Raw genomic sequence first — 27,280 nt, 5'->3', positions numbered from 1 at the left:
GAATTGTCTATGGGTCTCAAAGGGAAATCCATTAAGCATTGCAGCAGTTTTATGGCTACTGTTCCCAAAAGTTTTTTTTATATTTTTATTTACCTTTTTTAATGCATCCAATATCTGTCTGGCCCTAGATATCTGTAATTTATATTTTTGTACTCCACTCCATACTTTGAGTTTAAGGTTTCTGAGATTTTTCCACTAAGAGTTTCCAGAAGAAAAAAAACCCAACAAAATGATATTATGAAAATAAAAATAGGCGAACATGTGAAAAATCATATAATGTTTCTTTTGTTGTAAAAATTCAGGTTTTGTGCCTGTTTGTACAAAATGATGCGAATAGTTTCTGTATACATCCCAAATGAATAAGTCATATGATTGTCATTAAATAATGACCAATTAGTTATGATGTGATTTCGTGTAGAACAACGCATAGGAACAACAGCATCCATGTAAATTGGCATCCAAGATTTCCAGTAGAACCTAAAGAGAAATTATATTTATACTCTTTCTTATACTGGCAAAGATTTTTTCCTTGTTTGCAAACATGAGGTAAATACCATCAAGAATTGAATATTTTTAATGCTTCACTTGCACTTTTGTTGTACGACAGTGAGATTTGTACGTATATATTTCCGCATCAATCCAAGAAAAATTTGTCTTTGCCTCTTAGTTTTAGTACCCATTATGTATCTGAAAAGGAACTATCCCATTCTAAAAAAATTGATTTTAAAGATACAGTAGAGTCCACTCCCGAGAACTTGGTACAGTATGAACCGAAAAGTGACCCAATTTGTTAGAGGGGGAAATTGTCTAAAATGCAAGCGCAACAGGATTGAAATTGCTTTACCGACATCCTGAAGTTCTAATCGGGTTTAGTGGTGTTCATTCGTTCTGCCAGAGTGTGATCGAATTCACCCGGATTATCAAAAGTTGAGTTTTCGGGACTTTACTGCACTATTTTGAACATAGCACGGGAGTAAATTTCTGTGTCCCACACGCAATATGTACAAGTTATTATTTTTTTTAAATAAAAAGGGTTTTGTTTTTTAGAATGTTGATACTTTATATTCGATAAATAATGGATAGGGGCACACGGTACAAAATGATGGTCTTATCAGCAATCCTTTTTTGACGAGCGGGCAAAAAAAAAATAAAATCAGCTGATAAGACTTCTAAAAATTCATGAGATAAATCTTAATTTAGATGCTATGCAATTAACATATAAGTTGTTTCATGACACATCGAGTTATTTTGAAACTTACCTTGATCCCAATGCGGAGCAAGACATTGATTTCTGTTTTGTACAATATGAAGCAAATACATTTGTAATAACGGAGCATTTAGCATGTATAACTACGATTTTTGCTTTATCTTGTTGAAAATATATCCGTAATAAATGCTAAGTACTAGAGAAATATGTTTTTCCCTAATTGGTTCAGTTTGATGTGACGCAAACTAAATATCAAGAAAAAGTTTTCATGGCTCCGAAAAACACAATAACTAATGGTTGGCATAGATGATTGACATGCAGTGGAAATCCAACCATAAGTTTCTCTTTAATAGATGACGAGTTCGTCATCTTGCCTTATGTGACAAAGATTTACGAACAGTCCTTTTACTTGATTAGATTTAAATCTAGTCAGTTATACGGTATTCTGTATAATAAAGCCATGATGCAATTTATTTAAAACAATTCACGAAAATAAATGTGATTTATTGAGCTGATGAGACTTTTTTATACTTTGAAAAAAATTATCTTCAAGCAATAAACACTAAAAATTGAATTCATTACCTTTGTGCTTGATATTAAAATAAGAAATAACAACGTTTAATAGCACGAAACTACAGAATACTGCAGACATTTGTTTTGGGGTTACAAGGAAACCCGTTTTCAATGCAACATAAGTGAGCTAACGGATAAAAAGATATCCGACAAAAGCAAAAAGACATATAAGCAAGCAGCTTTACTTTTAACGCTTACTTATATTTCTTGCGTATACTCGTACCTGTGAGTCCTTTAATTTTACCTTTAGTCACTGGTAAAATTTGTAACTTATTTTACAACTTAGATTTTATTGCTGGAGTAAATTTCAGCTATATTGAATGTAAACTAACAAGTCATTTATTATTTCAATCTTAACATTCTACAATGAATTATAATAATAATTATGTTTTTATTTATTTATTTATTTTTACTAAAAACTTACCTTTTGGTCTTTCTTTTGCAAAAGGAGTAGAAAATGATTTTAACGTAGAACTCTGAAATGCATCATCAAATGTAGATCTTTTGCTGATTCTACCACACTTACTTATTTTCCAAAAATCAATAAATTTACTAAATTAACTGAATTTAGGTTTAAGGAAAAAAAATCTGGAAATACTTCTCGATTATTCAACAAACCCCTTCAGTTGAAATAGTTCGAAATTGTATTAATTTCGTAAAATTTACATGTGCATAAGCAAAAAAATATATATAACTCTACTATGCAAAATGTGTATGAAGAGAAATGGAACTGAAACAGAAAACCATAAATATTCACTTAAACAGAAAAACAATAAATTTATTTTAAAGACATGGAATATTTAAAAAATGAGCCGCTAAACACTTAAAGTTAGATAAAGTATGTTAAAACGTTACCTTCATCTATTTCATTTCGTAAATGAGATGAATCTTTTCCGAGTTTGGCTTCTTTAGAATCTTCTACTGTATTGATATGTTCTTTTGTTTTGTAAGCGCCATCTAATGAAAAACAGAAAAATGAATTGCTTAGAAAAAGCAAATACGCGGTGGTAAATGAGAGTTTGTCGACACTGAAAGCTTATTTGTTTAAGAGGGAATGAAACACTTAAGCAAATGGATGGCGTGTTTTAAAGAAGAATTAGTCATCTCGTTTGAGACGCATAAGACGCGGATTTAGGAGTACCAGCGGGTTTTCTAGTTATGTTTATTTATTTAATTTTTTTAACGAAAAAGAAGCACAAGTACTCAAGCTTTTTTTCCCTCCTTTTGATTGGAATCAAGCGCTTTATTTTAAAGCATTTTAAGAATGGAGAACTATAAGAAAAAAACATTAACGAACTGAAAGCTTAAAACATTCTTAATAATAAAGAAACATAACCTAGAATTTTACTTCAATGAAAACAGAATTTAAAAGTTTTTTTTTCAAGTCTTTCACTCATTTCGACATTGGACATTATGAACTAGTACTTTTTAAATTTTAAATATCCACGCATTTGTTATACAAGCACTTTAGCACATATGATGCATTGAGAAGCAAAGAGATGTAAGTGGAAATTTTCAAGTTTTGAGTAAGACGCGTTTTAAGTTACGGTCCTAGTTAGATTTTCATTGAAAAGTATTACTAAATCAAGCTGTATAGCAGCACTTACCAGGGTTGATAGTACTATATCTTGCCCCAAGACAGAGGAGAGGTTCTCCAACCATTTGTACTCGTTATCTCCAATGTTTTTATTTCGAACTTACATCCCTTTGCTTTTCACTGCCTTATCATGGGTTGTAATTTGCTTGCTTCTTAAAAAAAATCTTGTAAGCATAAGTGTACATTTAGTTTTGTCTCAAATGCGTTAAAGGTTCATTTAATGGATCCGTTATCTCTAGTTATTTTGCATTTTTTTCGCCACATTTCAACTGTACATATGATGTTCAGTAGTACTGGATTTGTAAAAACCAAGTTACTTTTTTTCTTGCCAAATGATTTGTTCGCAAGCTACGCAAAATTGTGTCAACTTAAAGCATTAAACTTTGAGAAAAATTTAAAAAATCAATTTGAAATCGCAAATAAAATAAATAAATAAATAAAAAATAACTAAATAAATAAATAAACAAACAAACTTTATAAATGATTAAAAAAATAAAAAAGAGATTTATGTTGGTTTGCTTTCTGTTGTGCAAAGCATTGTGCTTAGTTACTGTTTGAGAGTCTCTATTGTTGGAAATTCTACCATTTTGCGGTTAGTATTCCATCTGGCGTATGAACACAGTTCATAAGATTATGTCATAGGGAAACTTCGGAAACATTTCCCCGTCCTCTCAATCCCCTCTCCCCTCCTCAGAGAAAAAAATTGACAACGTAATGGAAAAGATGTTCATAACAAAGTTATGAACATCGTTGTCAAAGTCTAAAATTGGGAACTGAAAGATAAGCATTACGTTCTATGTGTCAGCTCCTAAATTAAACGGTAACTGTTTGTAAATGTCTATGTCTCATACGCAACACAGAGAGATCTGAACATTTTTCTGAATGTATTTTTTTTTTCTGGAAAAGGGACATTCATTTGAAATTTGCTTAGAGGATGGCACTTTGAAAAGAATATGTTTTAAAAATTGTGATGCATTAATAAGTGCATCACCATATGTTCAATGGCAATGTTCAAATCAAGTTTGCTTGGTTCGAAAATTTTGAAACTCATTAAATGGTTGCTTTCTGACGTACCCTACCCTACTAATAACCAAGTGTTAAGTTTTCAAAAATGGTAATTTAGGGGCAGTAAAAAGAAGTTTTATGTCGAGCAAACCTATTTATGATATCCGATAACTGGACAAAGAGTCGAAAACATTTTGATTAAAACTAAAAGTTAAATTTTCTCATAATCAATTCCTTACTGAACCGTAACCCCTTAAGACTTTAATTACACATTTAATTATTCTAAGGTATTTTTGAAATGACGAAGTAGAAATCTACGCCAGTTTATTTTTGAATTTCTTCTTGTTGATTGTAAATGACTAGCTTTTACCCGTGCTTAGCTCCCGTTGATGTAGTTTTTTTCAATCGATTCAATTTAATGGTCAAAACAAGCAAAGATCAAATAGTTACCAAAAATAGTTTGTCTGCAGTTTCGCCGGCATTTCAAATTGCCTGCCCCCTTAAATGTATCAAAAGGTATGACTAACACTGAAAATCAGGGGAAAGGGGGGTAAATGAAATGTCAGTGAAACTGGGAAGACACCCAAAAAATCACACAAAATAAATCACGGAAACGTTCAGGAGTTGTAATGCAGTTAGTTTGGGTAATTTTCAAAAAATCCAAATCGAGTGAGGTCAACTATTCTCAAATAAAGTGATTCATTTTCCTTATAATCCTGATCTCCGTCAAATAATATCCAGCGCTACACCGGCTATCTAAATTATTGTATCATGTATAGCTTCTTATCGGAGAAATCGTCCCAAAATAGAGTCAACAATTATTACAAATCCTGATTCTAATAATGTCCCTTTAGAGTCAGAACATCAAACCTTTAAAATCCCCATCAGAAGGAAATCAACTGTTTCTAAATAAAGTAAACGGTCCTGATTGCAATACCAAAAAGTTTAGAGTAAAAATACCATTACAAGCAGAGTAAGCACAACAGATTTTTTTTTTTAAAGTTCCCATTTAGATGAGGACAATAGTACAAAAAACTTCTCATTTCGCAAAGAGAAAAATTCACAAAAGTCTCTATTAGAATAGTGTCTATCAGCGTTTTCAAATAACATTTCCATCTGATGATCTCAGTCATGATTATTCCAAAAATCCTCATCAATAGGATTAAAAAAAAAGAAAGAATGAAGAAAGAAAGAAAGAACAATATCCCCCACTGTTGCCATTACAATAGGGACAATAATTCCACAAAATCCTAATTAGCATCATTAACCCTTAAAAATACACACAAAAAAGAAAAAAGAAAATAAAAAGCTTCAAAAATTTTTTAAATAATTCGGCAGTGCAGTAACCTAGTCGCCTAATAAGACTGGAGATAAAAAATGGATTTGGTGGATTTATTTACACTTTAATAGTAGTTTTAATGACATTTAAGAGTGTTGTTTCACTAATTTGGCGGATTAATTTTAACTTTAATACCTCATAATACTTAGTGATCTTTTTACTAAAATTAATTTTGCGGAATTTGTACATTTTAATGCATTTTTTGTAATGGCTGTGGCACCAACATTTTTGAACACTCATCCCGAACACGTTATCATAACTCTGCCTATCAAATAAGATTTTAAAATGTCATTTGTTTAGTTTCATTTTATATTTTTGCAATTAAAAGCAGCGTTAAAATGTAAAATAATAAATCGAAATCCATTATTTATCGCCAAAGGACCACAGTACCATACATTCGCCAGAGACTTGCCAAGTTTATGAAACTGCGTAAAATGTTTGGTTAATTTATATTTTTAATTCCGAACAGAAGATGCAATAAAAAAATGTTTTGCATGTATTTAGCCGTTTCCTGGCGAAAAATAAATCTTTCTTCGACGTTAACTGGGGTTGGGGGGCAGACTCTATTTCATAACTTTATTTAGTTACCAGATAATTGTATGTAGCAAAAATACCCGGCGTTGCCTAAGTCTGTAATAATTATGAGAAACAATCGCTACCTTTATTCGGTCTCTGCTGTAACTGAAATAACTCAAAACACACCGCTTTGACGTGACTAAAAATAAAGCTTCTTCCTTACCCATAAAAGTAAAATGGCAATAAGTATGAAGAAAAACATGGTACTCTTTTAAAAACGAAAAAACAATATTTAACCATATTCAAATTTAATAAATTTGCAAAATATGAAATTAAACTTCACTTGTTTAAAAAGATTTATCTGTTTTTCCCCTTTGAACATAGTCTAAAACCTTCTCTATATTGCTACTGAAGTACAAACTTTAAAAAAATGTAGCAGCCCGTTATCCCTTACTGCGATTTAAAATGTTATTAAATTCGCGTTAATCGTTTTGGGATACCTTAAATGAGGCTCCCTCTCCCTACTTTGAAAAACTGTGTGTAATTAATTTTCATCAAAGAGATAGTGTCGCCAAATACTGAGATACTTCTGGTTCTTATAAAATGATGCTACCCGAATCATTTCCAATAAATAGTAAAAATTTGGCAATTGTTTGAAATTGTGCGCAAAGACAAATTAATGGAAGTTTTTGTGCTGTTTATGGATTTGCTCAATTTTGTGAGCAAATTATTTTACGTGTTAACAAATTTAAAGGAAGAAATATTAAAGAAATGGCGATATTTGGTTACGTGGAGAAAACCGAGAAACAGTATTGCGTAGTCTTTAGCTTCAAAACCAGCGACAGTTGAAAAAATATCCAAATGCCTTAGCTATTGAAATGATTTTGCAAAAACGTTTGGCTAGATTCCTGTTGATCGATTAAATACCCAGTCAACACAAATAAATTAAAAAAAAAACATTAATTGCATCAAAGTTGCACTAAAATGGAAAATAATCAGCCAAATCTTTATTATTAGTCAATCTTGTGCAAAAATGTTACTTTAAGATTTGACTTGAAAAAAGCCTTGAACAGTAAAAGCAAAAAAAAAAAAAAAAAAAAAAAAAAAAATCAACAATACAACATTTGTAGCCGTCGCCAGGAAGTTGAGATGATACACTAAATACTGTATTGAGTTGAGAAAGCCTTCGAGCATGGAACTAAAAAGCTTATAACTCGTTTTTCATTCTACTTAGAAATTTCGAACCGGTGCTATCTTCAGTAGAAAAATTAAAGCTTTCGATGGACTTAGACATATAATGTTAATATGTGCAGGTATTTTTCACTCCCATATTAGAGAATGCGTATGAAAATTGTGTATTATTGCCCCCTAGGGGGGGAGGGGTTTCCCCCCATAATGGGACGAAAACTACCCTGTGTGTTATTTTGATGCATTAGCTATATTATTGTAAAGCTTCATCAAAATCTATTCAGTAGTCTTTGCGTGAAAGAGTAACAAACATCCACACATACATCCATATTGACAAAATTTCGCATATATAATAGTAGTAAGATTACTAAGCAATGCCTTAATCGTGCATAGAAACCTATAAAAGGCAGATTTTTTGACAACACTGAAATTCTCATACATTGAGAGAAAGTTGTTTTTGTATATTTCATGAATATGATCTCTATATTCATAATTGAGTCAGAGCTCCAGCCAAGCATTGTTAGACAATGACAAAATTAATTAAATTACGATCGTTTAACATTAATTAAAAACGAGCTGATGTGTGCATCACATGACTTCCTTTTACGCTAATTTAATGATAATAGTGCCTTTGACTTGGAGGAAACAAAAGAAACACTTCAAATATTTTCAACCCAAGTTTGTTGCGAATCGAAGTAAAAAAAAAAAAAAATGATTTATACAGATTACTTTTCAAAATGTTGGCAATTTTAATGTGATTCAATGGTTAACTCACTATATATATGGTCAAATTAAAACCAGATTAAAAAAAAAAATCCACCTCCAAATTTATCGCCAAGCAACAAAACTTACATACGATATGGCCAAGTGTTTGCCAAATTATAACATCACTTGAGTTTGCATTGAAATTAACAATGGTTTCCCCCCAAAGAGGGGCAAAGACCCCTTTTGAAACACCCGAATGCAACCAAAAAGGGAGGTGCACAACTAGACCCACTAAGAGTCTACGCACCAAATTTCAACTTTCTAGAACTTAGTGTTCTTGAGTTATGCGAGATGTATATGCACATACATACGCACATACACGCATATATACGTATATACAGACGTCACGAGGAAATGCGTTATAATTAACTCGGGTATCGTCAAAATGGATATTTCGGGTGTCTATTCATTCTTAGGCATGTATCCACATGTGGTCGGGTTGAAAAAAAAAAAAAAAAAAACTCAATATTCGTTTTGGGGCGAGCAAAATGGAAATTAAGCGCCGATTTTTGATTGAAATTTTTTTTGCGAATTCAATACTTCCTCTTTCGTAAAAGGAAGTAAAAAGAAGAAATTGTTTTCCCATTTGTACATAAGCCCAGCTCTTCGTAATAAAATTCTTGGAGTGACAGCTACAATACGAAATGGATGTTTTTCTTTTTTCTAAAACCATTCGCTTGAGTGGCATTGACCTAAATTGTGTGCAGTTATAATGTCAACATTAAAAGTAAACTTAAAATTTATATGGCAAGGAATTTTAATCTACAATGTAACTATATAGAAATCTTCTTGCTGAAAAGCAAAATTTGAGCTCACGGTGATTTCTTTCTTGTTAAGTGATTTTTTAGTGTTTTGAAACCGCAATAAGGAATTTGCAAGCATATGAAAAATCTTTTAATTTAATGTCGGTTTTCAATAATATGTTTTGAAAAAAAGAGCAAAATTGCAGTTACCTGTAAGTACTGGCCTTTTCCATTTACTTACAGAAGAGTCTTCTGTGGAATCTTTGACGGATCCTAAGCTTTGATGCTGAGGAAAAGCTTGAATGAAACAACGCAAAAATCACGACATAGAACTCAAAAACTAATCAACTTAAAATTCAAAATTCAAAAATAATACAACTGATTGCATACTATCGCAGAGCGTTCTATTTTAATTGGCATTATTATAAAACTGGCAAATCTCTGAGAAGTCATTTGCCGAACTTTTTGGGATACATTATTGTTTCTATCCTAAAAAATACACATAGTACATATTCTATCGAAACTTTTCGTTTGCTCAAATTAGAAACATGTTTATAACTTTCCATGTGCAAAATGATTTGCAGTTATATGCTGAAAAAGCAAAATAAAGACTGCTTTCTTAGGTAATTTAAAGTTTATCCATAGTTTTAAGTCATTTTTTAAAAGCATAACTAGTACAGATGCTGCAAATCAGATCGGTCGATTTTGAAGTAGGAAAATGTAGCCAAATTTTTCGAAGTTTCCGAGTCAAGGTACTTTCCAATTTACTATTTTATATTACTTTTAATGCACAAAGTTCTACTTCCTATGTGAATGCTATTCGCACAAAACGCTCAACTGCTAAGAGATTTTTTACATTAAACTGGCATGAGTATAACTAATTCAGTTGTCATGCATTAATAAAAGAAGGGTAAAAAATAAGAAAGTCAGATCGCCGCTGGCCGGTAGTATCAATTTCTTTAGTAGCCACTATTTTCTATTAGCGATTTCTTTTACTATGACGGATGTCGACGGATAAGTTTTTTTAAGTAAATCATTCTATTTGCACGATCAAAATAAAGTACATCCTAACTGCATTAAACATTTAATAAAAAACATACTTCGCTTGAAGATTTAAAAAAACGTAGTAATTGCGTAGACATTCATTCTGCTAGTGACTTTCAATGATTTTTGTTGTAAGAAGAACCTTTTCATTAGAAGGAAAAATATTTTAACTTATCAAAATTAATTTTGCTACTTCATTCTTTCGCAACTCACCTTCTGAACTTTGGCGCCTCACAGACGAGGAATCTCTTGTTGGATTAGCAGTGGGGGGCTGGATTTCTAAAAGAAAAAAACGCAAAATTTATCTTGATATTTTGCACAATATATTAAATTTTTATTCGTGGGAGTATGCTTACCATAGAGTCTAACGGATCCCTCTGTTGATCCCAAAGAATTTTTTGAAAAGCACATATAAACACCAAAATCTTGGGGCTGTAATTTCATTATGGTTAATCTCATGTGAGTTTTGTATGTCTTTTCTTTTGTTGTGATCTGAAGTCTTTCATTGGAAATAATCATTTCATTTGGCTTCCGTCCCCAGTAGTTTATAGAAGTCGGATACGCTTCCGTGTGACAATCAAGACTTACATCCCGCCCAAGAGCAGCACCAACCAGTTGGTTTGGTATCCATAGTACAGGTGGAACTGAAAAAGACAATTTATTCCATAAAATTGTGTAGGACACTTACAATAATATTTTTTAGGTGAAAAAAAATCGGAAAAAGAATTTTTTAGAGATATAAATAATACGTAGTGTTTTAATTTAGGAAGTGGGCTTGAAATTCAAAGCAAAGAAAAATGATGTAAAGAAAATTTACGCAGCTGTTACGAACAGCATTGATAAGTACACGTGTTGATAAGAATTACCGTAACAGTCCATGAAGCAAATTTTATGGTTTCGAATTTGTCAATAATTTCATTAGCAGGGAGAAAGGGCCCTAATTTTAACCTAGGAAAATATTGGTAATGTTCTTTAGGTAAAATAGAAGTGGACCGTGAATCTATATGTACACTCTAAAAATAGCAATTTCAAAAACGACGAAGAAATACTCAAATTTGAACATATCGCAGAGTCAAAATGACTCCAATTATGTTGTATTCAAATTTGAAACTCATTTCAAATACTCATCAAATACTCAAATAAACATGTGCACATTTTTGAGGCATTTGTGCTCATTTTTAAATATGTAATAATTTTAAAATTGAGTATTAACCGAGTTATGTACTTATTTTTGAGTATTAAATAATTCAGTACACTCTTTAAAAAAATGGGGTCTCATACTTGAACCGAAATATTACAAATAAAAAAAAAAGAATAAATGTACTCATTTTTGAAAACTTCATCTTTCACAGAGTATGTATAGATATATACGTAAAAAATTTTTTATAATATATTTTTATCACTTATCTAAAACTATGCTTCAAAATGAGCGTCGGTGCGACAGCACATATGCACCGGCTCTTCTCATAAAACTGCCACGCACCTCAAGATGCGCGAGCTTTTAATTAATATGAAGGCGCTACAGGAACTTGACGTTATACCTGTCACGCAACAAATAGTGCTTTTACATTTTAATTTTTACGGTAAAGTAATGGAGCTATTGCTTCGTTTGGTTGTATTTCCTGTGGTGTCTAGAAAATGGTTTTAGCTCCCAAACCTCTTCTTTTCTGCTGCGTTCAATCTATTACATTTCAATCATTAACAAGTCAGTAACCCTTGTCAGAAAATAACATACTTTTAACCCATTTTTCGTTTTAATAATTTTATAAGCATAATACTAAGTTTTGCAAGGCATTGATTTGAACTTTTTCTCGCACAACTTTTCATTTTATGTACAAAATCAAAGCAATGTTGTATGAAAGAATTGTATTTACATTATATAAAACAAAAAAATGAACATATATAAATTAGTTCAGAAGATAAAATATTTTGAATCAGAGGATAATGCAGAGCAAAAGAGACGATATGGCGAAGTAGAACAATGTAACGAGGAGAGCAAATGCTCTCGCTTACTTACAATGAACGTGGAGTATGACTCTTCTGCTAACGGAAGGTGGAACGCCATTGGCTGCAATGCACAAGTAGGCACCAGTGTGAAGACGACTTACTCTTGTAATACTCAAGACTTCTCCTTCATAAGTAACTGCATTTGGATCTGAAAAAGAGTATTACGTAGAGGAGATGAAATGCTTAATAATGACAATAATAATAATAATAATAATAATAATAATAATAATAATAATAAATAATAACAATAAAAGTATTAACAACAACAAAAAAACAGTAATATGACTAATAATAATAACAATTAGTTTTATTATATGATAATAGCAATGATTAGTATGATGATAATAATAATAATAATTTGTTTTATTATTATTATAATAATAAACATGATTAATGCATTAATAATATTAATAATAAATAAGTTTATTATGATTATATTAATAGCAATGGTTATTATGATAATAATAATGATAATAATAATAATAACAACAACAACAAAATGATAATAATAATAGTTAGTTTTGTTATGATAATAAAAAAATGTAACAACAACAAGAATGGACATTTGATCGGATTTTGACAAATCTCAGTGGTCATATTCTCCAACCAATTCCAACCTCAGTCAGTTACCGTAATTGCCGCTGGAAGTAATATTCTTAATCCAATCATAAGACTTCAATCTGCTTTTTGGGTGTGCCATTATTCCATAATCAAAAAATTGTTCAGTTAGACACTCGTCTCCGTATGCACAATTTCCAGGTGGCGTTGTTATCAATTATCTGTAGGAAACTTTTGACTATGGGAATAACGCGCCTTGCATTATCTATCTTAAGACACACATCCCTGTAAAGGGAATTTCATAAACAATAATAACAGCAAAAAATACACGTTAAGTTACTGAGATTATGTCAAAACAAAATGTTGTTCGAAAACGAAAAACAATCCATCATAATTTTATTTTCTTCTAATGTTTTCTAAAATGAAGTAAGTAACATTTTAATTTTTGAACTCGCTCCTCGTGTAAATGTAAGACTAAAAGAATTGGTAAAGGATATTTTTCTCCCTTTGTCTATAAAATTTTTTTATTGCTTTTACTCATATATATATATATATATATATATATATATATATATATATATATATATATATATATATATATAACTAACGTTCCTACTGTTGTTCTTGTTGCTGATGATTTGATGCGAAATAAATCCATTATTTGTTGCTATAATATATTGTTTTTGTAGCTGTTAAAAATTATCCTACCATTAATTACTGGTTGTTTGGTTGTTAGGTAAGTGAGCTTAAGGTGTCTTAGTGTCTCTAAGGTAGACCATCCTCAAAGAGTAGAATTAATTTAATTTTTTATCATGAAACGGCATAGCTGCACTGTTTAACATGTATCTGCATTAGAAAGGGCTGAATTTGAAGAGATCGTTTGCCATATAGTACGTAGTAGATTTACTTTCGAGGAGGAGTAGCTCTAATTTCAAGGTAAGAATATATTTAAACTTGTGTGTGTTTGGGTTAAGAAAAGTTTTCTGAAAGATTATTAATTTTACTTTATCTACACTCTCTTTAATTTACTCGCATACTAAAAAAACATCAGATTAATAATTTTAAGACGTGCAAATGGCCAAATATGCATGTTTACAATGTCACCATCTTAGGAAAACAATATGTAAACTAACGTCGTAAGGTAAATTTCGGTGCTCCACTGTGCTATGTTATTTTTTAACATTCTAACATTACTTATTGTTATGCTATCATTCAACAAAAAACATCCAGAGCAAGTGAAGCCAATTAAAGCGCTGTACTGAAAGCAGGTTTATTTCATTTTTTTCTGCATGATTTTCTTGTAATTATTTTTTTTTTCATTTTATTTATTTTTGCATTACTCTTCTACAAATAAAAATAGTTGATATATAATACCTTTCACGTTTTACAAGTGATTTCAACGCATGGATCACAAGCTACAAGTGTGAAAACGTTTTATAAAAATAGTTAAATTTTGTTAAACGGAAAAAAATTACTAAATATGTGAAATTCAACTTACAAAAACTAATGAAATGCACCTAATCAGGATATAATAAACGATCACCAAAGATAAGTATGGCGGTATTTAGCCTCACTCACATTACTTTCAATATCAGTGGTTTAAGCATTACATTTCTCCATGGTCTTACCTGTAACTTTTTTTCCTTGCCAAGCTCCTAGTGGAATGGGTTCATTGTCTTCTCTCCTCCACGTGATGTTAGGAGCAGGGTAACCAACTGCTTTGCACGTTAGAGTAACATTCGCCCCTTCTCTCACGACAACATCACTACTACTTCCATGGTCAAGTATGTCTGGAGGTACTAAAAAAATGAATACAAGCTTCAGCTCATACTTGAATACATCTTTTTAATTATTATTGGTGTTGAAAACTAAACGAAGTTGTGATACAGCAAGAAACTTTAGCAATTTTGACAAATGGTGTTCCATGCATGAAAATCTGTTGAGAGCAGTAGTTCCAGAATCATGCATCCTACTTAGTTTTACACTTGATAGGTCTTTAAGACCCTTTAGTTATAAAATAAGTTAAATATATGGAAAGGAAATCGGGTCTGCCCACGGTGACTGACGTTACAATTTGACTCTATTTTTAACTTATAAATTCAGCACTGTCTTGAAATTAATTTTTGTTTCTTCTGAAATTGATCTAAAATATCATGATATGGTACATCACTGTCCGCACACTTGTTTTCAGACTTGAGGAGAAAAAATTTGTATGAAATTAAGGGGAACAAAAAATAGTGACTGATGTTACGCAGAAGAGACAGTGAGAAAAATAATTTCCTATATAATTCGAAATTCTCTTTAAACTAATAACGTAAAATCTAAACAGAATTCTTCCCCTTAAATAGAGATTTTAGATTAGATGAAAACACTTTGATTTATTGAAATAACTTAAAACTAAAAGTATAAAAATTATTTAACACCCGTGACTGATGATACAAAGATTTAGTGACTGATGTTACATTTACAATAAATTTATGAAATTATAAATTATTTCTCCTTGAAAATAAAATTAGCATAAAAATTGTATTTAAAATGCTAGAAAAGTTCAGTTATAAAGTTTTTAAACTTATATTTTTGATGTATTTCATAAAATAAAAAGTCATCTCGCCTTTACTATATCTAGTGCGCTAAATATTTTATTCCTTTCTCATGTGAATAATAAATTTAAGCCACAATGACAGACTATTTCCAATGTTTTACTGCATGAATCTTGATAGTTACTAAATACTACTAGTTTTCAATTTCAATGCATATAACTTCTCGTGATAAAATTGTTTGTCATATTCTTCAAGAACCCGTTCTCCAGTTGCAGTCAACAATTTTGGAACATGTTCTGCTGGATGTGATTTCCCCCTTTACTGTAAAAAAAGGGTTGTTGCTTAACATTTGCCACAGCTTCTGATTTAATGAAAAATATTACTCAAATATAACTCATTATAACATGACTGTGCAAGTCGGATGATGATAACTTTGAAATTTGCATGAAGCTATGACGTTTAGAAATATTTCTGTATCGATAATGTAGCACTTTTTATTCAAATGTAATACATGAAGAACTAGAAGTATCTGATTATCAAATTTCATGCTAGAAAATTTTTTACAGCAGCAGTTTTCTTTTGTAAAGATATAACAAAGAGCGTTTTGAATGACTAACAGCTTTTACCAAGGTTTCATTATTTTAAAGAGGGGCAACGCAGCTGCTAATTTAAACCTGGGACTTCAATACCTTAAAAACTCGTTCTATACTTTTTCTACTTCTCCTAATTTCTCTTTTTAATTTTATTATAAACTAACTTTGATACTTATACTAGGCTTTTTAAAACTATTTAATTTATTTTTTATCATCCGCTTTTTATCTTCTACTTTCTTTTACTTTTCGTAATTTTCATGCTTTCCTGTATTTCTTAATTTATATCTCCTCCTTTTTTGCCTTTCTGCAGCAGTCAATGCTATTCGTGCAATTTGTTTGAGGTTTATTAACGAAAAGAGAAATGTGATTTATGTTACTGTGACTGATATCACATATTTTAAATAAGTTTTAAATGATTGAATTCAACTATTTCTAAATATTTAAGGGATTTAAATTAAAGACATCATCAGAAATGAAGAGAATATGAATTTTTATTAACTTGGGCTTGTTTTTGTTTAAGCAATGCAAACTTTTTGTGACTGATGTTACATTAGTATGAAGCCTAGTTTAAAATATTTGACACAAGACAATTATAACAGTTTAAAGTTTCCTTGTTAGTCTGATCTCTTCCTAGATAAACCATATTTCAATAAACAATAAGATTAATGCATCGCTAATGCAACGACACATGGGCAATGAGTAGTGTTGTCAAAATTTACCTGTAAAACTTACAAAAAAATGTGTTTATCACTTTTTTTTGCATAGTTTTAAAAAAATAGTCTTTTTTACCTCATATGAAAGAAAAAAAATTGCTGATACTATGAAGTTTTTTTTTTCATTGTTATGTCCCTAGTTTCATGCACATGCCCAATCGTTTTTATACGTATCGACTGGTTTGAACGTAATTATTATTCCAAGTAGAGTGATTGAAATTTACTGCTGTAAGCAAGAAAAAGTTCACTTTGTAATTTTCTTCACAAATACAGGGGCTCCCAAAAGTGTTCGTACACCTACGACTTTCAATGAAATAGGACCCTATCCATTGGTTAGAATTAATATTTCGTAATAGGTATTACAAGAACTATGATCAATTTTCAACAAAACTGCATGAATTTTTTTTTACGAATATTAAAACTTAATTTTTTCAAAATCAAAAACCAAAAAGTGCCGAAAATTTTATGTCACAAGAGTTTTTGCACACTTTAAAAAATGTCTATATATCAGTGAATAATCTAACTTTGTATTAAGTCATTATTTAGTAAAATATCATGCAGTATCAACAACACCTTTTAAACGTCTAGGAATACATTTCATTCAATTTTTTTTTGCGTAATTTCTGAGTAAGTGTTCAGCTACACTTCGAGTCTTACTGTTTCTAGCTCTATTTTCGTTTCAAAGTCGTATTTTGTAATCTAGCCTCCAGATATCACTAAATATTTTACATTAAGTTCAAATCTGGAGATTGAATTGGTATTTTCTAAACTTTAGGAAACTTTTTGAGGCACTAGACGCAAACGTTGAAAACCGTGTGCTTCTTATCGTTATCTTGATAAAAAACAAAGTTGTTTCCGATAACCAAATTTTTGGCTAAGATTTTCAAATTGGTTTTTAAAATATTTAAACTAACAGCATGATTCATTATTTCATAAATAAATTCCAAATAACCAAGTCCTGATACTGATATGCACCCTCATACAGGAACACCTTCACCGTCCTGATTAACTGGTCCAACTAAGTTCTTAAGATTAAGTTCCTAATTTTTTCTTCTATTTACAATTAAACAACAATTTAACCAAAAACTGTTGAATTCATTTTTATCTTTAAGTAAGACATAATTCCAAAACGTTTTGAGCTTAGTATATCATTGCTTTTGCGACTAAAAGCGCAAGCTTTCTGTTTTTCGCATGGCCACGAAAATTCTTGTTGGAAGAGGTCCCATTTAATCCAGCTAATCAGAGAACTTGGCGAACAATTTTAGGTGAAAATTAGGTGTTAAAAAGTTTCATTTAATTATGCGGAAACTATTACAGCACTCAAATGTGTATTTTTCATAAATTTCTTAACTGTAAATCTCCGATCACGCTTTGTCAACTTTGCCGGTTGACCTTTTCTTACCTTGTTTTCTGTCCTATTATTTTCATTAAAGCATTATATCAAGCACTTTACTATAGAATGGAATAAATTAACTAATTTAGAACCTTTTCAAACCAATTTACCACTACTGTGAGAAAAAAACACAAATTTCGAACGGTGTTTGTGATTTTTTATGAATACCAGCCATTTTAAAGTAATAAGCGCAATATTAAGGAATAAATAAACAAAACATTTCAACCAAATGACTTTTAAGGGTCAACATAATATAAAAATAGTAAGAAAACGACATATGATAATTTTAATCATGAATTTCTTCGAAAATATTTGAGTGTACAATGACTTTTCTGGCGTATTATTTATCTGTCTCTTCGTTTTTTGACCCATTTCAAAAAGCCCATTTCATTCTCAATATTTTGAAAAAACTACAGGGTTTTATTTAGAATGATATAGGAATGATGTGAAAAAATATTGGACTTCATATTCGAATTCAGTTTCGCGTTATTTTGGTTATACTAAAAAATTTAAAAGTGTATGAACACTTTTGGGAGCCACTGTAAGTATATTTAGCAGAAATTTGAATTGAAATAGTTTTTCATATCTTTGGGAAATGAGTCGATAACTTAATGTCAGTGCAACATGAAGACTATCTGTTTTCTACCAGATTTCATGTTACTTAAAGGATAATATAGGAATAAATAACAAAACTGAACTTTTTAGCGGAATTTTCAGCGGTGATTTTACAGTTACTACTAGTTTCCACACACACAATTTAAATAATACATTCTGTAACAAAAAAATCGATGCACCACGAAGCAATCAACCGATTGCTTTGAAATTTTGTATGCATGAGTGTTTTGACCAGATATGCAAATGATTAAAATTTGGTGTCCAATGAATGAATAGTTTGATATCCAGCGCATTAAAACTGCGCTTCCAGCAGATGTATATAAACAGCAGTTCTTCAACAGTTGTTAAAACTTTCGGTTTGATTGCGATTTAGATTACCTTTTAACAACTTAAAAATGTCTTGCCGCATGGCTCGTGTTGGCATTACGAGCAACTGTCAGTTTAAAAGAGGTCGTATCATTGGATTGAAAGAGGCCGGTTGGTCAAATCGGAGAATCGCTCATCATTTGAGTCGAAGCGATGAGCCGTTTCGAAGGTGCTGGCAAAGATGAGTGTCTACTGGGTGGAGTTCAGCGTCAGGATAGTAGGGGTCGACCTAGGACCACAACAGATCAAGAGGACAGAATGATTGTCCGATCAGCTGTCACAACAGCTTCTTCATCTCTATCAACCATCAGACGTTCAAACCAAACACCAGTGTCCATCATGACCATTTACAGACGGTTAAGACAGCGAAATCTACGCTCGTGCCGACCGTTATGCCTCCTGCCACTGACGCCTACAGCCTACACACTGCCGAGCCAGATTACAGAGGTGCAAGGCTCGATCAGGTTGGAATGGTTTCGACTGGGGACGTATAGTGCCGTGTGCAGGTAAAGGGCAGTAACTGCAAATTTTTCACTTTTCATTTTCTTGCTTTTTTGTCATGTATTGTATGTTATCTTTATTGTACAAGCTCGCTTTTTTGGTTTCCGCTGAAAAAAAGGCAAGAAATAGATGTCTAATTCCAACATTTCCCTACGGTTAGTATTGAATCCACCACACATTTCTTCAAATATCTCGAAATCTCATTTCTGCAGATGCTGCCGTTTACATGCACACGGCAGTATAGTCTTTAGCGACGAATCCCGCTTCCAACTGTGTCATGACGATTATCAAAGACGTGTTTGGAGACACGCAAACCATGGGGGGGGGGGGTACTGGTTTCAGTTTTGCACGCCACACTGGCCCTCAACAAGGCATTATGGTCTGGGGTGCAATTTCCTTTGATAACTGGACACTTTGATCGTAATTATAGGTACACTTACTGCAGAGTGGTACATCGACGACATCCTAAGACCTGTTTTGCTGCCGTTCCTTCTGCAGTACCCTCGGCTGGTTTTCAGCAGGACAATGCCAGATAACATACGGCACGTGTTGTTATGAACTGCCTGCATGCTTGCCAAACTCTTCCGTGGCCTGCCAGATAGCCAGATCTCTCTCCCATCGAGCATGTCTTGGATATGATGGGATGGCGTTTGCATCTGGCAAGGAATGTTGATAACCTCATACGACAGTTGGATCGAATTGGACCGGAAATACCGCAGGACACCCTCCGGGAGTTTTATCCGTGTTTGCCACGCCGTGCTTCAGCTTGTATCCCGGCTAGAGGCGGGTCACTACCTTATTGAACTTGTTACTGTAACTCTGACATAATTTATTCAATCGTTCTGGGAAATTTAATCATTTACTATTCTGTGCATTGCCTTTCTATCCACTAATTTTCGTCTAAATCGTATCACTCCTTCTTGGTGCGTCGATTTTTTTTTGTTATAGAGTGTATTATGCTTTGACACACGAGCTTAAAAAATGAAGTTCTTTCAAATTCAGTTTACTTTTTCAATCAAATTTATTATATTTTACCGTAAGTGTATTTTGTCTTATCAGAAATGCGCATGGGAGTTCTGATTTGAAAGTGCATATTAATATCAAAGAAATTCGATACGTTTTTCTCACAGAAGACTCGTCCAGAGCTGAACGAATATGCTTTTTAGTGCCAGCATCAATATTCCAATACCAGCTGTATTTCTTTCTACTGTCTTAGGTTTCATACTAACTCAAATATACATTTTTAAGACATGAATCGTTTTGAAATCGGAACATGACTGAAGTGAAAAAAAAATTAAGTTAATGCAAAAATGATAGGCAGTTATCTCAGTGTTAGTCATAAAGCTTTAGTCAATCCCAAATGCTATTAGTATTTGGTTCGAAAGTGATAACTTTAAGTGTTAGCAATTTATTTCCTTTTTTTCTTTTAGCTCTCATTTCAATGCGTGATTTAGGCAAAGAAAAAAAAAACCTCCAAGTGAAATTTTCAACTTGAACAAGTAAAAAAATTCAAACAAAGATAAAACAATTTTCGCACAAGTTTAATTGTTAACTTGTTATTTGTAAACAATTTGCTTAACAAGATAAGCAAATGTTTACAAATAAATCCAATTTCATTCAAATAATATGTAAGTTTAATATATGTAAGTGTATTTTTCGAAACAAGATTTTTTTTTTCTTTTACTCACCACTAAGAAGAAAGATAATCAATCGCAAAATTTTAAGTTTTATCGAATACAAAAAGAGCATGTATCAACAGTCATTTATATATACAAAAAAATCGATTGTAGATGTGTTGCCGTTTGAATTCACATTAATTTGATCCAATGAATCATTGCATAACTTTCGCCAGTTTTAAATTTTGTGAAGCTACTTTTATATTGTAGATGCTTCAAGCAAACGGCTCTGCAATTTTCTCAAGTTCTGGGGGCTAAAAATAGTTTCAGTGTTGTTAGTTTCGGATCAAAAGGTTCTTATTTGTCACATGGGCTTGAATTCTAAAAATTTAGATTTCTTTTTAAACAACTTTAAAATTTTCAAGTATTCTAGATAAATAACTGACGAACATGTAGATTGATGAATACAAATTAACCACACCTGAAACTCTGTTTGCAATTTTTTTTTAATTTTTAGTATTTATCTATTTACTTTATTTTTGATTTTCTTTTTGGTTTCTAGTGATATTTTTTACGACATTCTATGGTTCTTTCAAGCTTTTCGAAAAATGTTTCAGTGAAATATGAAAGAAAAAGCGTATTTGGGTGCATTTTGTGAGAAGGAAACAAGCTTTTTTTTCAGAATTCTTCAAAGAATTGTGTTTATTTCAAAACTTACGCAGCCGTTAGATTATTCAAAGTTTGAAGAGCATTTTTTAAAAAATTTTATTACTTTCGAAAATTTTGATAAAATAATAATAATATATAATGGATGAACATAAAAAAATATTTTTTTTTACAGTTAATCTCCTAAAAAACTCAAACAATAGACTTTATTATTATATAAATAACGTATTGGTAGATTGGTGAAGATTGTCTGTAAAAAATGCCCTACGAATCGATCATAAAAGTAGGATCAAAATGAAAGCACTCATAAGTTTGAATATAATGAACGTTCATGGAATATTCATTTGAGATTGGGTGGAATGAAATATAATTTCAGAGCAATTTATGAATTGTCATTGTGATCCTTCCAGCAAGTTTGCGAACGACAAGTTTAGACATACAAAGGACGTCTAAATTAGACATTTTCACGTGCAAATAAAATTTGACATCACTAAAAATAGTTATCTTTATGATGTTTCATGCTGTCTCAATTCAGCATTTTCCCTATTATTTATTTTTTTTATTTCAACGGGAAGAAACACACCACAGCTTATACTTGCGATATTATAGGACATGTGGTTAAAAATAGTGCAGAATTTACTCTGAAGATCAATATCATGTCTTTTCTACCATATGTTATCAGCATTACTTCTGAAAATAATATTAGTTGAATTCCAATAATCTGTGTTGATTCGGACCAACACCTCCTTGGATTACTGGATCAAGCGGACTACATAATACAATTGAGGAGAAAACTTTTGCTATAAGTGCCATTACGTAGAAATAGAGATAATTAAAGGAAGGTAAAATTAAGAGCAGGCATATTTGTAAATATATTGATTTGAAAGAAAATACGTTTTAATTAACATCTCTCAGAAACAAAATAGACTGGACTCAACTAGGATGGCAAGTAGAGAGGAAAAGCAAAAATTCAAGGAAAAATAGACCGTAGACCAAACAGGGAGGTGTTAAACTTTAAGCATTTGCAAAAAGGGAACGGAAGTACTTTATTTACTGTACCTCGAATTAAGTGACTATCGGATTAACAAAACTCGAATAAACAAGACTACTGTTTTTGCTTATAAAATGGTTCAGATTAATTATTAAAGAACATTTTAATTTTCATACATTTTCATTGCAAGTAAAACACCTAATGCTTACCTAAAACATCAAGGTATCCAACTTGACTCTTCATAGGTACTGTGTTTACTTGGCACATATATCCACCTTTATCTGCTGGTTGAACATTACGAATCTGAAGAATAAAATTCCTATTGTCGCTGTGACTTAAGCTGATTCGATAGTTTCGAGTGATAATGTGATGGTGAATTGTTAAAATTGCTTTAGTTTCTACTTTGATCCAGGCTGCCTGCGTAAAAAAACGAGCATTAAATACCTATCTAAGCATGTTTGTGGCAAACATAAAAAAAAATCACGAACTAAGCTGCTAGTTACAGTTTGATTGTTACCTTTAAAAATTCCTTTTTGTCCTAAAAGCGATGAGAGCAATTGAGGCAGTGATAAGCAAAGGGATATAAGTAATCATTTAATGTTTTGAAAAAAAAAAAGAAAAAAAACGTGTTTAAGTTCAGATCCTAGATAGACGTTCATTGATTTTTTACTTCTAAATCATGCTGTATGACAGCACCTACCACGGATACTAGTACATGCCCTAATGCAGAGGACAGGTTCTCCTATTATTTGGGCTGGTGAACTCATTCTTTAAATATTGTCACTTACATCTCTTTGCTTCTCACAACCGCAACTGAACCGCGTTGCAAGGGAGTAATACGTTTCTAAAGTTGAGTGGATAACATAAGGTTGCTGAGGTATATGTAAATTCATTCAAAATGTTCAAAGCAAACTAGGGTGGACCGGGGTACGTTTTACAGGATTTTTTTCAATGAATTTTCTAATTTTTATGTTTCAATTTTATGTTTCAATGTTGAAATTTTAGACATGGCGATTTTATGAAGCAGTTAATGGAGTCAAAATTGGTACATTCAGTTGTGGCTCAGTTTGTGTTTTTAACCGGTTAAAAAATATTTTTGAGTCCAAGTCGGTTGCGTAAATTTGCCCCGGACACGGAGCACGTTTACGCATATTTATTTTGACATTTAACGTAGTACTGTTGGTTTCGAACATAACGTCTTACCATCGTTAAAATAAAGCAAATTTATTACAGACTGAATAGTGTATAAGGAAAAAGTTGAATGGGCATGAAGACAGCACTACATGATTGTAATATATACGATAGGGTCATTCCGTAGTGACTAACATAACATTCGCAGCTGATTTTCAAACTCTCTTTACTTACACTGGGAGTAAAAATAAATGTGTTTTGGTTTAATATGCAGATCTAAAATTTACATGGTAACTATTTTTTTCTACTAAGAATTTGAAGCAAAATAAACGCTAGCAGGTGTTTTTTCACCAAAAAAGGCATCGTGACTAATGTAACATTTTTGCAACCCTGAGAAACAATGCTTATGTTACGAGCTAATTTTTTTCTGAAACTTACGCAGACATTTAAGGTTGGCCGATATATTTGTAAGAGGTAAACAATCTATTTTTAAAATCGTACTACAGATTTGTTACAGACGAATCTTTTTTGGCCCTAAATGGTACTTTTCCGAAAAACTGTGTGTGACTAACGTAACGTGACTAACGTAACCATCGAATAACAAGCAATGAATGCATATAAAAAACCTTTTATAATTAATTTCTTGCTCTTATATTACTTTTACACTTTTTAGGAAACTTCTTTGTGTTGTATTATGGTTTTTTCTTTACTTTTTTTTTCTATATTAGTAAACGAAATTGAATGGAAGGATTCAGTTCAATTAACTCAATTTGAATGTGCGAAAAAAAAAATAAATAAAAAAACTGCTTTTACAAACTGAATAACATCATTCTTGGTCTAATTAAATCCTAAATATCTCTTTTAAAAAATTAATTTTTTGCAAGTTGGTAGTTTCACTGAATTCTAGTATTCTGCTGATGTACTAGTTATCGTTATAAGAAACTTCGTAGTACTTTTCAATGGCATATTATTTTTTAAGGTTTACTGATTCATCGAACGAATAATGTTGTGCATCCTTTTAAATTAAAATGTAATATTGAAAAAACAATATTCGAACGTTTTATCAGAATGCATTTTAATTCCAGATATCACCGAAAATGTTTGAATTTCTAAATGATCATTCTTGCATTTTCTGAAATATATGACAGCAGCGCTTATTGTCACTGTATCATGTAACATTTTCAAATACTTCATTCATCACGTTACTTCATTTTAATAATAGGTGGAGATGTATTTTCTAAAAAATAGAGACGTTCTCCTTTGTTAAGACTGTATTTCTATTATCTTAATTCTTAAGCTTGGATTCTTGTGTTGAATGCACATTCAGCAGAGTACTCATTTTGCTTTACTCACTTTTTTTCTTTTTTAATAATTCTTTAAATTGGAAGTATCTTCATAAAGACCTTTAAAAAAGTATTTTTCTAAGTAAACAGAAGGTCTATAATGAAATATTACTGGTATTTTTCACCCTTTATTTTTTAATCAATATAAAATGCCTACATATTCAAAATTGTTCATGAAAGTTTACATTAAATTAAATAAATTTTAAATATTAGCAGTTATTTTTAAAATGTTACGTTAGTCACATGCAAACCGTTACGTTAGTCACAGCTCAAATGTTACGTTAGTCACACTAATTATTTTACATCTACTGATACTGAAATGAATATTTTGCACTTTTTAAGTAGATATGACACAGATGTAAGAAAATAAAAAGTGCTGTTTGGTTCAATCATCTGGTTTAGTTTTTAAGCAGAAAATAATACATTTTCGTGACTAACGTAACGTAAATATTTTCAGTGAAATAACCAAACTAATTAAAAGACTTATCTTATAATGCATGCAAAAAGAACAGTCAATTTTATTGGGCCAACATCTATTCATTTAGAATAAGCATAGTTCTTTTAAAAATTTGCAAAAATTTTTACATTACACAAGAAAACGTAGACGCATGTTTTTTGCACATCCTAAGCCTTTTCTACAACCTCGCACGTTTTGAGCCAGAAGAAAAACACTGAATGAAATTTTTGCAAACTGTTATTGGATTTATGTATTAAAAAATATGCTGAATGAAATGATAGGTCACAATTAAGGCTTTATGGAAAAAAAAAATTCTGAGGTTGAGGTTGACATTTCTATGAAATGACCCGATACAAATCTGTAACTCAACTAAAAAATAAATGGTGATTTTCAAAACTAAAGAGCCTGAAAATACTAAAAAGGTTTGTGACAATTCGGAGCGAAAAAAGCGTCAGGGCACGTTTGGAAGTAAGACACAGTAAGAACGTGCGTAAAGGTACTCCGACGTCAAGACGTAAACTTGCCCCGTTGCCAAGTTCGGATTTATTTTTACCATGAAAAAAAATAATAACATTTCAGTTCATACAAGTACAGTTCTCAAAAAAAAAAAAAAAAAAAAAAAAAAAAAGATAAAATTCTGCTCATTTTTATGTATTTGTTCTTTCTCAACTAAGTATTATTTATTCACAATAAACTTCAAAACGTTCAACACAAAACTTACTCAACTTGGTAAAAAACAGATTATTATTTCTGCATGCTAGACCGAAGCTCGACTGATGCTTAAAAACTTATGCTAACATGTGCTAGAGAGCAGCATCAATCTGTTATGACTGTTGGTACTCCATTTAAAAATTCGTTTTGAAAAACGGGCACTGCGTAAACGTGCCCCATGCGCAAACGTGCCCCGGTCTACCCTACTGGTGAAACGTTTCAATAAAATTTTGTTTTAAAAGAAAGGACAATATTTTTGAACTGTACAAAACAATTTACAAAACATTTTGTTTAATTTTAAAATGAATTAAAAACTACTTTGAAATGACAAAAAATCAAAAATAAATAAAAAGCTAAAAATTGGCTTCATTGTTTTCCACTCAAGAATATATAGAAAAAGATTTTAAAAATTAGTTTAACTAAGGTAGATTTTGAAGAAAAAATGTTAAGATAAAATCAAAATAATAAAAAATATTGATATTAAGAAGCACATGTACACTGCTTACCCGGTATGTTCCTAAATTCTCTACTGTACAACTAAGCTGCGTATCTCTACCAATGGCAATCGTTACATTTTGTATGGGCTCTGAAAATTCAGGCTCAGCTTCTAGGTAATCTGAAAAAAAAATAATAATAATTCAAATTTTGGTACAAAAAAAAGTTACTAAGTATATTGTTTGAAGAATTAGGTATTAAATAATATTGCTATACTATTTACAAAATACTACAGTAATAAAATGCAAGTAATGATGCCAACGTTACCAAATGAATGAAATATTAAATTTCGATTTCCTGTTTAAGGGGCTACGTGCACCCAGAACTCAAATTTTTGGGAAGCAAAAAATTCTCAATTCGCAGAATGAAACTTCAGATTTACCGAATGATAAAGTACTATCATGCACACAAGCTTACATTTTAAGAGAAAATATATTTTAAACGTTTAGAAAGCACCCAACACACAATTATCTCTAGAATTTTCCATTTTGCCGAATGGTCCTACAAAATGTGCCGAATATATTTTTTGGGAAGTCGCAATGCACTGTAAAAAAATTCCGAAACGTTACTGGTTATTTCCGTGGAACGTTTCGTGATTTCAGAGGTT

The 27,280-nt window shown here is 31.3% G+C and overlaps 1 protein-coding gene across 1 annotated transcript in view; it reads right to left on the bottom strand.

Moving 5' to 3' along the window:
• Nucleotides 1-397: 397 nt before the first annotated feature.
• The window catches only part of LOC129216367 (lachesin-like), a 50,984-nt gene continuing 24,101 nt past the window's right edge, over nucleotides 398-27,280 (bottom strand). The window contains exons 2-10 of the mRNA XM_054850581.1: nucleotides 26,685-26,794; nucleotides 22,746-22,953; nucleotides 14,171-14,341; nucleotides 11,995-12,132; nucleotides 10,334-10,621; nucleotides 10,191-10,256; nucleotides 9,144-9,230; nucleotides 2,636-2,737; nucleotides 398-477 (exon numbers count right to left, since the gene is read on the bottom strand). Coding sequence (XP_054706556.1) covers nucleotides 398-477; nucleotides 2,636-2,737; nucleotides 9,144-9,230; nucleotides 10,191-10,256; nucleotides 10,334-10,621; nucleotides 11,995-12,132; nucleotides 14,171-14,341; nucleotides 22,746-22,953; nucleotides 26,685-26,794 — 1,250 coding nt within the window. The remainder of the gene's footprint in view (nucleotides 478-2,635; nucleotides 2,738-9,143; nucleotides 9,231-10,190; nucleotides 10,257-10,333; nucleotides 10,622-11,994; nucleotides 12,133-14,170; nucleotides 14,342-22,745; nucleotides 22,954-26,684; nucleotides 26,795-27,280) is intronic.

Source organism: Uloborus diversus, chromosome 2, assembly GCF_026930045.1.
Source record: "Uloborus diversus isolate 005 chromosome 2, Udiv.v.3.1, whole genome shotgun sequence".
Classification (NCBI taxonomy): Eukaryota; Metazoa; Arthropoda; class Arachnida; order Araneae; family Uloboridae; genus Uloborus; species Uloborus diversus.
This window is presented reverse-complemented; position numbering and strand designations above follow the sequence as displayed.